Source organism: Vulpes vulpes, chromosome X (genome assembly GCF_048418805.1).
Source record: "Vulpes vulpes isolate BD-2025 chromosome X, VulVul3, whole genome shotgun sequence".
Lineage (NCBI taxonomy): Eukaryota > Metazoa > Chordata > Mammalia > Carnivora > Canidae > Vulpes > Vulpes vulpes.
This window is the reverse complement of record NC_132796.1, coordinates 73,856,881-73,870,036: the sequence shown is the minus strand read 5'-3', so window position 1 is coordinate 73,870,036 and position 13,156 is coordinate 73,856,881. Positions and strand designations below refer to the sequence as shown.

At 38.1% G+C, this 13,156-nt stretch overlaps 1 protein-coding gene across 1 annotated transcript; it reads left to right on the top strand.

Moving 5' to 3' along the window:
• Positions 1-551: 551 nt before the first annotated feature.
• MORF4L2 (mortality factor 4 like 2) lies at positions 552-12,197 on the top strand. Its single transcript, XM_025988118.2, has 4 exons — positions 552-684; positions 2,042-2,130; positions 9,251-9,355; positions 10,647-12,197. The coding sequence occupies exon 4, from the start codon at positions 10,671-10,673 to the stop codon at positions 11,535-11,537; it is 867 nt and encodes a 288-aa protein (XP_025843903.1). The 5' UTR covers positions 552-684; positions 2,042-2,130; positions 9,251-9,355; positions 10,647-10,670; the 3' UTR covers positions 11,538-12,197.
• Positions 12,198-13,156: the final 959 nt, after the last annotated feature.

The following is a 13,156-nucleotide window of genomic DNA, read 5'->3' as shown; positions in this document are numbered from 1 at the left end:
ACACACCCACCACCCCAGCTTGTACACACATTAAAAAACCCGCTCTGTTTTCTTTTTCACTCCAATAGTTGCGCAAGAGGTTGGGGGCGTGGCCCCAAATTTGACCTCGCGCTTCCCCACTCGCGGGAACCTTAGCTCATTTCCGCCCATCCTGTTTCCGCAGGCCACGTAGGCACTTCCTTTCCCAGTGGAAAAAAAAAACCCATAATGCCTCCCTGCAGGGAAAAAAAAAAAAAACCTCTGGCCAGGGGAACTCTGGGTCGTGAAAATAGGCCACGTGAACACCCTGCCCTATAGACTTATGACCCAACGGCTGTCGCGCTTTTGAAGGGCGGGCTAAGAACCTAAGAGGGCGAGCGTCATTCGCCAGAGCCTTAACTAAAGCAGAAAGATGATTGGTTTGCTTCAAGCCTTAACCGTGAAGAAGCAGGTTGCTAGCACCCGCCTTTACTGCGGTGAAGTGTCATCGCTGACGTGTTAGGCTTCGTCCAATCATTTGGTTATGGAACATTCTAAAACTTAGGCAAGACGATTATCATTGGCTGGAGACCATAAGCCCGCCTCCAGGGTGACGTGTCTGCCTATGGATATCAGTTGCCAGAGAAACCTGGCTTTACTATGGCGGTTGGAGGGACGGCAGTGATCACACGTCGGCTGCTGGAAAGAACTGGATTCTCGTTTCAGGTTTCGGGGTGGGGGTGGGGTGAAAGGGTTGATGGTTTCTTTCTATCGTCGCATGTATTGACAAGATTAAGTAGTGCCTTCACAGTTGGGCAGAGCTGCTTTCAAATTCCTACTCGCCAACGCCCAGCTTGGGCTGGCTCCTGTTCTTTCAGGGTCTCGGTTTCCATGTTTGTAAAATGGTGATAGTGATAGTATCTACCTCAGAGACGTGTACCTCAGAGGCTTGTACTGTGTATTAGTGCGTATAAGACGCTTAATACCAATCCTGGTTCCGAAAAATATTCGCTATTATTGTGGAGTGAAAAACCCGCGTAATAGAATAAGAAAAAAACAAATTATGTAAATTTGTTCATTACAGCGCTTTTTCTGCTCATCAGATTCTTTCTTATAAGAAATTTGAGCTTTAAAAGAGACATATCAATATTTGCCGATGAAATAATTTACTATTTGAGAATTAGCTCAAAATAGCGGGGATTGGAATTTTCCATATTGAAAAGTTTAAAAGGCGGGGGGTGGGGGAGATGGAGAACGAGAGCGATGAGGAGATGAACCACATGCAGTAGGCCTTGTTTGGATCCTGATTTGAACACACCAACTTAAAAACACTTTAAGATGCATCGGGAAATTTTGAAAATGGATTTGATGGGGTTTTTTTTAAGGAATTGAAGTCAGTTTTTTAGACGTTATAATGGCATTAATGGTTGTGTTTTCAAATTATCTTTATTTTGTAGAGGTATATAGGAAAATATTTGTGGATTAAGTAATAAAATGTCGGAGAATGACTTCAAATACGTTGATGACTGGGATTTGCTTCAAGATAATCTCAGCGGTAGAGGGAAGTGGGGAAGGGTATAGATGAAACAAAACTGGCCCTAAGTTAATAATTGTTTGAGCTAAGTGATGGGGCATATGAGGTTCATTTTATTATTCCGTCATCCTTGGTATGTGTTTAACATTTTCTGTAATAAAATACAGAAAATCAGCTATTCGGTGAGCTTAAAAAAAATCGGAGTGGGGGGAGCAGTGGGTGGGGTTATAGATAAAACAAGATGGCCTTCAGTTGGTAATTGTTGAAGCTGGGTGATTGGTATAGGTTTATAATACTCTTCCTTCTACATTTTTATTCATTTGAAATTATCCTTAATAAAAAGTATAAAAATACAGTTACTTTATCAAAAATAAGGATAAGTGTACAATAAATTTGAAAATATAACCACAAAAAAGGAAAAAGACACATTTGTATATTATTTATCAGCAGTGGTGTCCTTTGTGTGATAAAATGCATTGGTTGATGGAGAAAAAAGGGATCTCATATCTTTTTACTTTATGTCCTTTTCTGTCCCCTTTGACCTTCCAGGCCAACATCAGAAAAGCTAAGTTTGCTGTATAATAAGGATCAGAAGATCTGATCCTGATTGCAGAACCATCCCTGATTACAGAATCTGTGTAAGTGCCTCCCTTCTCCTGGTCTCAATTTTCAAACAAGATAATTCCACATAACCTTCCTAACTGTCCAGGGATATTTTGAAGATTAATAAGCCCCTATCTGGGAAAGCACTCTAAATTCTAAGAAGGGAAAGATGAAGCTAAGTCCACTGGTGATTCTAGTATAGCAAGGACCCAAACAACAGAGGACTGTATGATCTTACATTCTTTGATAAAAGATATTATACTTGATACCCTATAGTTTTATATATATATATATATATATATATATATATATATATATATAATTTGAATATTTGAAATTTTTATGGCATCTCATGTACAACATAATTTAATGGTTGAGAGCAAATACTGACTTCTTAATTTGGATTCTATCTCTACCACTTATGTGATTCTGGGCAAGATACTTAAATCCCTTTGTTGCTAAATTACTTAATGTGTAAAATAGAAATGATAATAGTTCTAGTTCATAGGATTTTTGAAAAGATTTTGTGTAAAGTACCAGGACAGTGCTTGGCATATATAAGTGTTTGCTTTAATAATAATTATGGTTCTGTTAGTAATTCTGGTACATCCTGGTTTACACACACATATACTCTAAACTTCTCAAAGCAGTGGATTCTTCTGTTTGGAAATTAATACTGTTGGTTTCTTTCCTGATTTTTCCAGAAGCAGCAGTTACCACTAGAACTGAATTCTGAAATTATGACTTCTGGTTTGTCTTAACAATCTAGAAAGATTTTGAGTTTATTGATCATATTTATTATAAGGGAATTTCCAGGAGCTATAATTTTAACTAGGAAATAATAACTATATTCAGTGTGTTAACAGCTTTTGTGTCATTCCTCCTTGGTCTCAGACTCAAAAAATATGTTAAACAGAAAGGAAGTGTTCCAAGATTCAGAGGAGAATGGATAATAAATGTAACTGGCATGGTATATGTGTATTAGAAGGTTTATTCCAACAAAGCATAGGAGATATTGTTCACATTCATTATGATACACCCATACCAAAATGTTAGCCTTAGGAGTCTGCCTTCCTAAATGGCCCATCACTTGCATGAGATGAAGGAAGGTTTTTTTCAGTTACTTGAGAGCTTCATTTTCCCATGGAGTCACTATATTTTCCTTGTAACTTTTTTTTTGCCCCTTCTGAAAACTGGGTTGCAGAGGAGGGCGCTGACATGGTGGAAAAGATGGAGTAGACGGGTAGGCACAAAACCCCTTTACAGGAGGCCATTTGGAGAATGATTAAGGGCAAAAGGCAGGGAGGTGGGCTGTTAAGCTGGTATGAGCTTAGAGAAGGCAAGGTCCAGGGTATCTTGAAATGGAAAAAGCCTCAGAGAGGAAAAGGACCTTGACCTGTGCCTCCCAAGAATGGGCAGAACCTAGAGGGGGGGGGAGAACCAGTCTGAATGGTATGCCTACAAAATGTATGATACACAGTGATACTTTACTGAAAAGTCCAGCTGTGTGGGATCTAAGGATAAAAATCAAAATCATTGAATTTTAAATACATATATTTTAATACAGGTTTTTAGTCATGTAATATGTGAATATATTATCTTCATAATGAAAAAGTATAAGTAATACAGAATAGGCTTGGGTTTCCATTTCTTCACTTCCAATTCTCTTACTCTCCAGAGTTAGCTGCTATTAGTTTTATTCCCTTTGAGATCTCTAAATTATGTACCTGTTTAAAAACATACATATATATATAAAATACTGTTTTGTGTTTTCTTTTACATAAATATGGTATCACACTGTAAGTATTATTTTGCAACTTGCTATTTTTATTCAGTAGATTATCTTGGATGTCTTCATGGCCATTCATGGAGTTCTTTTTGATTCCTTTCAACAGTGGTATTCTTTTAACTAGTGTGATAATCCATTTAAGGAAAAAAATACCTTTTATCTTTCTAAATCACTAGTGATAGTCCTCCAGGTTTACTCCAGTGTTTTGCTATTACAAATAACTCCTCAAACATCCTTGGAAACCATTTACAAGTATTAGAATATTCTAGGGCAACATCTGTGTCTTTATGATAATTAAACCAATGTAATACTGGTGTGAGCACAGACATCACTGTGACAGAACAGGTGACCTAAAAATGGTAATAACCTTTAAAAATTGAATAATCAGAAATCATTGGGAAGAGTACCTTAAAAGATGCATGTACATCTAGGAATTTAAAATGTCCTATGATAGAATTTCAAATCAGTGAGGAAAGGATGACCTCTTCAATAATTAATAATAGGAAAAGTTATGTATTTGGAATAATCTAGGCATACCAAGAAATATAGGAAATCATGCTTTGAATATTGATTTGAGAACGTTTTCCCTAGATGTGACCTAAATGCCAAAGGTCACAAAGGAGAAGGTTGACATATTTGTCTGTGTGATACATACATGCACACACAGACAGACCCAGAGAAGGAAAAGGAGTTTGGAAAAAATATTTCCAACATACCCAAGAAAACTTAGGATTTGATTGTTAGAAATCAGTAAAGGAAGCAAACAACCTAACTGAAAGAGAACAAAAACATTCACATAAGAAAAAGATACACATGAAAATATGAAAGATACTCCATGATATTACTACATACTATAAGCAAAAAAAAGTTTCCAAAAGATGTTTATCCCATGTTGTTGAAGGTATAGGTGATATAGGTGAATGAACTTTAATGTTTTTGCTGGGAGTACAAATTAGAGGGGTTCTTTGCAAATTAAATTTGCTTTTATCTCCTCAAAGTTTAAACAGTTCTGAGAATAATTCTGAAATTCCTAATGCTCTAATATATCTGTACACTTAGGTCTATTTTAGCATTTCTATAATAATGAAGTATTGGAAACTTAATGTTGATTAGTAAGGGACTGGTTAAATTCTGGCACAACAAGATAGAGTGATGTGGATATTAAAAAGAATGAGCTAGGTGTGTGTGGACAGAATGATGCCCACAGTGATAAAAGGTATGGGGCAATATGTCTCATCTTTGCCAAATTAAATATAAAATACACATTTAGTTTTAAAGATACGTATTTGTGTGAGTATGTACATAAGATCTGAAAGCCTACACACTCATTCTGGGATGGGGGTGGGTAAAGGGAGAATTCCTCCATCTTTATGTATTTTGGAATTTATATATACATATGTAAAAGAAAGATTACCTACAAAATTAACTACTTGGGCAAAATACAGATTTTCAGTTCATAATTTACAAAATAAATTCTGGATAATTAAGAAATTAAAATCTAAAACCTCCATTAGTATGACATCATTTAACAGTGGAAGGAAAAACTAATATTTCATTATATAAAACTTTAAAATCTTAACATCAAGCTTTGTAAAAGAAGATTAGGGGAAATAATTGTCCCAGACTGACAACTCTTGATATATAAAAAGATCCTATAGATGTTACAGTCACTAAAACCTAATTGAATGGGCACAGGACAAAAGCCTATATACCCAATAGATGCTTTTTAAATGTTAAAGCATCTCTAGTAAATGGAAACCGTAAACATTTTATCAAATTTTGTAAATGAGCCTAGCCATTGCTCACCAGAGTATAAGTGATAGTTTTACACACTACTTGTAAGGTTAGAAATTAGTACAGCATGGGGGAAGTAATTTGGCAACATGTTATTACCTCTTGGCCCACTAAATCTGCATCTGTAAATATTAAATAATAGGAAATAGGACAGAAATGTAGTAGTTATTACAGGGTAAATTGAAGGGGAATCACTTTCCACAAGGGTTAGATTAAGGTATGACCATTTGATGATAAATAGCTCTCCAGATTTACATACATTATGTTACATGGGGAAAATAACCAGTGGTGATATCGACTTTTTTAAGGGAGGATTAGATGTGATGTCCAATATAAGCTCACCTCTGTTTAAATGAGAATTTATACAGAAAATAAAAAGAACTAGGCCAAACCCACAAATGTGTTTTCTCAATGTCTGGCCTATCTTAGAGCTGACCTATAGAAAACAAGTGGAAAAATACTTGATGACCCGTCCCTAATTTGTGCCTCCATTTTCTTGATGTGTTGAATTTCTTCCTTGCTTGGATTCACCTAAGTGTTGCTCTGCAATATATACAGTACAAATAACAAGACCTGTGGCAAGTAAATTAATGGTGTAGTTCTGTAACCAAAACTAACACAAGATGTTTAAATAATAAACTTTGGAGTACTAAAGTTAGCTTCTACGGTATTGGAGATGGAAGAGAAATGTGGACTAGTGTTGGAGAGTTAGGAAGGAAATAGGACTTGTGTGGTATTTAGATGAAGGAGACAAGGGAGAGCATGATGGGAGCAAAGAGTAGGTACACTAAGCCAGTAAACAACATTAGTAAAGCCTGAAACTCAAGACAAGCTAGCAAACTCAAAATTTAAAGTGGCCCCAAATTAATCTATAGTGTAAACTTTTTAAATGAATGTGCACAGCACATCTGTCATTGACCATGGAAGCAGTGTTAAGCTGGGAAGGGAGGTACAAAGTGCAAAGCTGTCCAGAAACTTGTATTAAAAGTGGAGCCAGACATCAAAAAGGCAGGTATTGCTGACACGTTGTGTTTTGGCGACAGACAGGCAGACAGAAAAAGGCAGGTGTTCCCTTCTTTTGATGTCTGATTTCTGACTTTCAGGTAGGAATAGTTGCTTGTTTGGTCTGTAGGATACTTAATAAAAGTACTGGGATGCCTGGGTGGCTCAAGTGGTTGAGCGTCTGCCTTTGGCTCGGCGTGATCCCAGGATTCTGAGATTGAGTCCCACATCGGGCTCCCTGAGTGAAGCCTGCTTCTCTCTGCCTGCCTCTCTCCCTCCCCCCCCCCATGAGTAAATAAATCTTAAAAGTACTGAGAATTTCTGTAAAGGCTATTTTTGTGGCTTTTTTAAAGATTTTATTTATTTATTCATGAGTGACAGAGAGGCAGAGACACAGGCAGAGGGAGAAGCAGGCTCCATGCAGGGAGCCCAATGCGAGATTCAATCCCAGGACTCCAGGATCATGCCGTGGGCCAAAGGCAGGCGCTAAACCACTTAGCCACCCAGGGATCCCCTATTTTTGTGGCTTTATTCACTGTCGCAAACGTTGGCTTGTGGTACAGGTACTTCTCTGTATAATGTCAGACATTTCATTGAGACTTCATGAGTGATAGTAGAATTTGTAGAGAGTAACAGAATTCACCCAGTTAAATAGAACCGGGTAGAATTTGTTTTTTGTAGTTTTCCTATGAATGAATATATGTAATTAGTGCCAACGATGTACAGTAGATTCAGCTACCATTTTCAAGTTCCTCAGTAAGGAATTGCTGATGACCATGAGACTTCCAAAAATCTTCCTGTCCAACCTGGCCCTACTTCTGTTTTACACGGGCTGGCACTGAGCCATCTTGCTTTCTTTAGTTGATATTTTAACTATCCCCTTTGTTTTGTGGAAACTTTGCACTATATTAGCTCTGAGGTAGGTTTTCTGTATTTAACTAAAAACTCTGATACCCTCAGATACTGTGTCCCCTGTCCTGGTCACAATGAATGTTTAGAAATATTTTTGTATGCTTGATAGCTTATAGTGTAATGCCATGACACACTGGTCACTGACCGTTCACAGGATGTGTCTGTATATCCCTCTCAGGCAGGTTTCTGATTCCCACAGGTTCTGTATCCGTATTCACAGATTTTGATGCTCTCTGAGGACCACCTTTGCCCTTTATTTTCTACTCTTTGGGTACTTTTACTTAGAGGATATCGTTTGCTTCATGAAATCCCTAGCACTCGGGCCTCTTTCTAATAACTGGTTTCCCTGATTCTAGGTTCTAGTTAACTAGCATTTCTTACCTCTATTTCCCCCGACAGGGCTTTCCTGACACCTGCTCACATCATTTTAAGAGTAGGGATTGGCTGAGGGGCTTTTTCTGTGGGTGAAAGTCCACAGTTAACCAAAGAAACCTGGTTTAAGGCTGATCCACCATCATCCCTCATTTCTTACCAGAGGTTACGCCGATTTTAACAGTCTGGTATTTATTCACCTAGGTACTTATGCATTTGTACATAACAGTTTATTTTTTTTTAATTTTTTATTTATTTATGATAGTCACAGAGAGAGAGAGAGGCAGAGACACAGGCAGAGGGAGAAGCAGGCTCCATGCACCGGGAGCCCGATGTGGGATTCGATCCCGGGTCTCCAGGATCGCGCCCTGGGCCAAAGGCAGGCGCCAAACCGCTGCGCCACCCAGGGATCCCATGTACATAACAGTTTAAAACAGGAATTTGATCACACACTACATAAGAATTATATGAGACTGATTGTTACTTCCTGACCTGTGTTGTCTTTTTGGGATCCTATTGTACATATTATGCATTATGCCTATTTACCCAATAATGTAGAATTGAGCATCTTTCCATGTTCATACGTGGTTCTCTGCTTAATTCATTTGAATGTTCTTCCATAGTTTGCATACATAATTTATATTATCACTTTCCTATTGAAGAATATTTGTGTTTCCAGTTCTTCAGTATTAAAAACACCACTGCAGTGAACATCTTTATATCCATATTCACATGTATTCCTATAAGATACTTTGCTAGCGGGATCCCTGAGTGGCTCAGCGGTTGAGCGCCTGCCTTCGGCCCAGGGCGTGATCCTGGAGTTCCGGGATCAAGTCCCACATCGGGCTCCCTGCATTGAGCCTGCTTCTCCCTCTGCCTGTGTCTCTCTCTGCCTCTCTCTCTCTCTCTGTGTCTCTCATGAATAAATAAATAAAATCTTAAAAAAATAAATAAAACGTTAAAAGATAGTAAACTTTAAAAAAAAAGATACTTTGCTAGCTATTTAGCCAAATCATATTTATGAAGTTCTTAAGAACCTGTGAAATCTAAGGGTAGTTTCCCTCATTCCATAGATGAAAAAAAGAGACTAAGAGAGCATACATATTTTGCCCAAGTCCTCACAACTTTTAAAAGGCAGAGCCTAAATGAAGTAGGTCTAACAGTGGAACTTACATATTTTCTCTGATATTACAGTTGCAAACCACATGGTCAAAAAATTAGATTTTTAAAAAATTTTTTCTGAATTAAAGTTTATCTTCATTGCAGATACCTGTTTTCCTTTCTAGATTGTGTCTTCCACCTCATCCTTCCAGACCATCCCAGGAGATTTGGGAGGTTCCATCTGGGAAAACACTAGGAGTACTTGGAAGGGAAAGAAGGAAGAGGATTATGTAAGTCAAAAAAATTGCTTCCTGTGTCACACTATAAGAATCATAGCCCCCTATTTTTCATCTTTATCTTACTAGTTCCCTCTGCTGCATTTTATACTGTACATTATCCCTTTCCTTTCTTAAAACTCTTTGACTTCTTTGGCTTCCAAAATAACATTCTCCTAATTCTTCTGTGGCTGCTCTGACCATTTTTGTTTTTTTGGTCTCTCTGCTAATCCCTTAAATACCATTCTTTTAGGTTTTTCCAGAATTTCATACTTTGGTTCAGTTTTTCTTCCTCTTCTGTCCATGAATGATTTTGATGCCTTTCCTAGCTTCCAGTAGTAGCTGTGTGATGATTACCCTCAGATCTCCATTTCAGGCTCTGACCCTCACCTGAGCTTTAAAGTTAAATATCTAACTGTACATCTCACACGTAGTAGATCCAATACTGAAGTTCTTTCCTCTCTAATCCACTTCCTCCTCCTCTAGATGCAGTCTTATTTGGTGATAGTACTAATGACCTAATCACCCATTCTCAAAACCTGGGAGTCATCACTGACTTCTCTCTGATTTATCACCTTCTCCAACAAGCTAATACTGACAGTGGTGTCATGTACCATTTCTTGTTTGCTCCAAAATACTCTGTGCCTATAACCGTAATTGTACTAACCTCGTTTTTTTAATTGTCACCTTAGATTTAAATCCTAGGACCTAGCATAGTATCTGTCCCAAAGCAGATAGGCAATAATGTATGATAACTAATTGAATAGATGCATTTGTACAGAGCCACCTTTGACTCCTCCCTCTTCTTCATTTCATTTACCAATTTCTGTATTCAGTTTCCCTTGACTCCGTCATCACCCTAGTTCAGGATTACTTGGACTCCTACAAAAACATTTACTGTTACTCATTTAGCCTCCAGTCAACTAATCTTTCTTTCTTCTTTTATCTTGTCATTTCTCCTGTTCAGACAGAGTTTTTAATTTCAATTCCACTGCCTTTTGTAGTTTCTTTTCCATTTAATTTATTTTTTTTCTAAAATTATATTCCTGTCTTTGGAGTGGCACCAAAAAACTAACTTATGGGCAAGTCTGATGAGCGATTGGATGGGGTGAGTAGTGGTTGGTAGTGAAAATCAAAAAGAGAGTGGAAATAGTAAGTCAGTCACTTACAAATAATCCTGAACTAGGATTTGAAATCTAAATTCCAAGAAAATAGCTTGTGTTTTACTGTGGTAGGCCTTTATGAAGTAGTATGTGTTAAAGGTCACAATAGAAAACAACGAAGTAAAATATTTTATATATTACAGTGGTTGGAATAAAAACAGGGTTGAATGAGTTCCAGAAAGCAGGGTTCTCAAACTCGTGGACAACAATCTGCAGAAGAAGACAACTTCAAAAAACCAACTAGAAGCAATATGCAGAGAAGTAAGATGAGAGGGGCCTCCTCAGGAAAGAAGACTGCTGGTCCACAGCAGAAGAATCTGGAACCAGCTCTCCCAGGCAGATGGGGGGGTCGCTCTGCAGAGAACCCCCCTTCAGGATCAGTGAGGAAGACCAGAAAGAACAAACAGAAGACACCTGGAAATGGTGATGGTGGCAGTACCAGTGAAGCACCCCAGCCACCTCGGAAGAAAAGGGCCAGGGCAGACCCCACTGTTGAAAGTGAGGAGGCATTTAAGAATAGAATGGAAGTTAAAGTGAAGATTCCTGAAGAATTAAAACCATGGCTTGTTGAGGACTGGGACTTAGTTACCAGGCAGAAGCAGCTGTTTCAACTCCCTGCTAAGAAAAATGTAGATGCTATTCTGGAAGAGTATGCAAATTGTAAGAAGTCGCAGGGAAATGTTGATAATAAGGAGTATGCAGTTAATGAAGTTGTGGCAGGAATAAAAGAATATTTCAATGTGATGTTGGGCACTCAGCTGCTCTACAAATTTGAGAGGCCCCAGTATGCTGAAATTCTCTTGGCTCACCCTGATGCACCAATGTCCCAGGTTTATGGAGCCCCACACCTACTGAGATTATTTGTAAGAATTGGAGCAATGTTGGCATATACGCCCCTTGATGAGAAGAGCCTTGCATTATTGTTGGGCTATTTGCATGATTTCCTAAAATATCTGGCAAAGAATGCTACATCTCTGTTTACTGCCAGTGATTACAAAGTGGCTTCGGCTGAGTACCACCGCAAAGCCCTGTGAGGGTCTACTGACCACTCACTGTTATGTCTGGTATCTGTAAACACTCTTTTTGTTCTTAGTCTTTTTCTTGTATAATTGATGTTCTTTAAAATTGTTAATGTATAACAGGGCTTATGTTTCAGTTTGTTTTCTGTTGTGTTTTTAAACAGAAAATGAAAGGAGTACAAGCTCCTTTTCTCATTTCAAAGTTGCTACCAGTGTACGCAGTAATTAGACGAAGAAGAAACATTCAGTAGAACATTTTATTGCCTAGTTGACAACATTGCTTGAATGCTGGTGGTTCTATCCCTTTGACACTACACAATTTTCTAATATGTGTTAATGCTATGTGACAAAATGCCCTGATTCCTAGTGCCAAAGGTTCAACTTAATGTATATACCTGAAAACCCATGCATTTGTGCTCTTTTTTTTTATGGTGCTTGAAGTAAAACAGCCCATCCTCTGCAAGTCCATCTATGTTGTTCCTTAGGCATTCTATCTTTGCTCAAATTGTTGAAGGATGGTGATTTGTTTCATGGTTTTTGTATTTGAGTCTAATGCACGTTCTAACATGATAGAGGCAATGCATTATTGTGTAGCCACGGTTTTCTGGAGAAGTTGATATTTTAGGAATTGTATTTCAGATCTTAAATAAAATTTGTTTCTAAATTTCAAAGCAAGTATTTTGCAGCATGCCTTTAATATTATTTGAGGCTGACTAGTCGCGGGCTCAGGAAAGATCTAGGTGGTATCAGAGAGTTCTGACTCCCAGTAAAAGAATTCCTTTTTCTGTTGGGTGTGGCAGCCAGGAGTATGCTGTCATTGCCAGTTCCCCTCCTCTTCCCTCATTGTGGCTTCTCAGAGTGACTGCTTTCTAGTGCTGCTTATAAGAACTCCTTGCCCCTGTGAATTGGGCTGGCATAACAAAATATTTAGTGGATACTATAATAGTTCCTTACACTTACGCAGAGCTTTGCTCTTGCCCACAAAAGAAAATATGGGCAGCCACCTTCAGAAATACTTAACAGATTTTGGACCAAGGATGGCCACTTTACCTAGTTCCAACATTGAGGTCATGTTCTGTTTTTGTAATCCCTTAGACATAATAGTGGGAATCTAGAGTAGGGGATTTGTGGAGGAGGGTTGATGGATGTCTATGATTATAAATCCATTCTATAAGGAAATTTACCAAACCAAGTTTTGTTTCATGACAGTTTTTTTTTACTTCTATAGCAAAAACATAAATTATCATGGTTACTGGAGAGATTTTAGAAAATACAGTAAGAACAAATCTGGAAATGAGTCCTGTATGATCCTCCTAGATCAGTCAGGGTCCCAGCAGGAAATAAATTTTATTCAAAATCGATTTGAGAAGTTTAATAGAGAATTTTTTCCCAAGTTGTCAACAGAGGAGTAAAGTCATGGTGTGTATTAGTTTGCTAGGGCTGCCACATCAAGGTATCATAAACTAGGTGGCTTAAACAACAGAAATTTATTTTCTCATAGTTACAGAGTCTAGAAGTCCAAAATTAAGATGCTGGCAAGGTTGGTTTCTTCTGAGGCCTCTCCTTGGCTTGTAGATGGCTGTCTTCCTGTGACTTCACATGGTCCTTAACCTGTGTACCTGTCTGCCCCAATC

Excerpts from the sequence above, each read along its gene's own strand:
- MORF4L2 (XM_025988118.2), top strand. The coding sequence starts at position 10,671 with ATGAGTTCCAGAAAGCAGGGTTCTCAAACTCGTGGACAACAATCTGCA.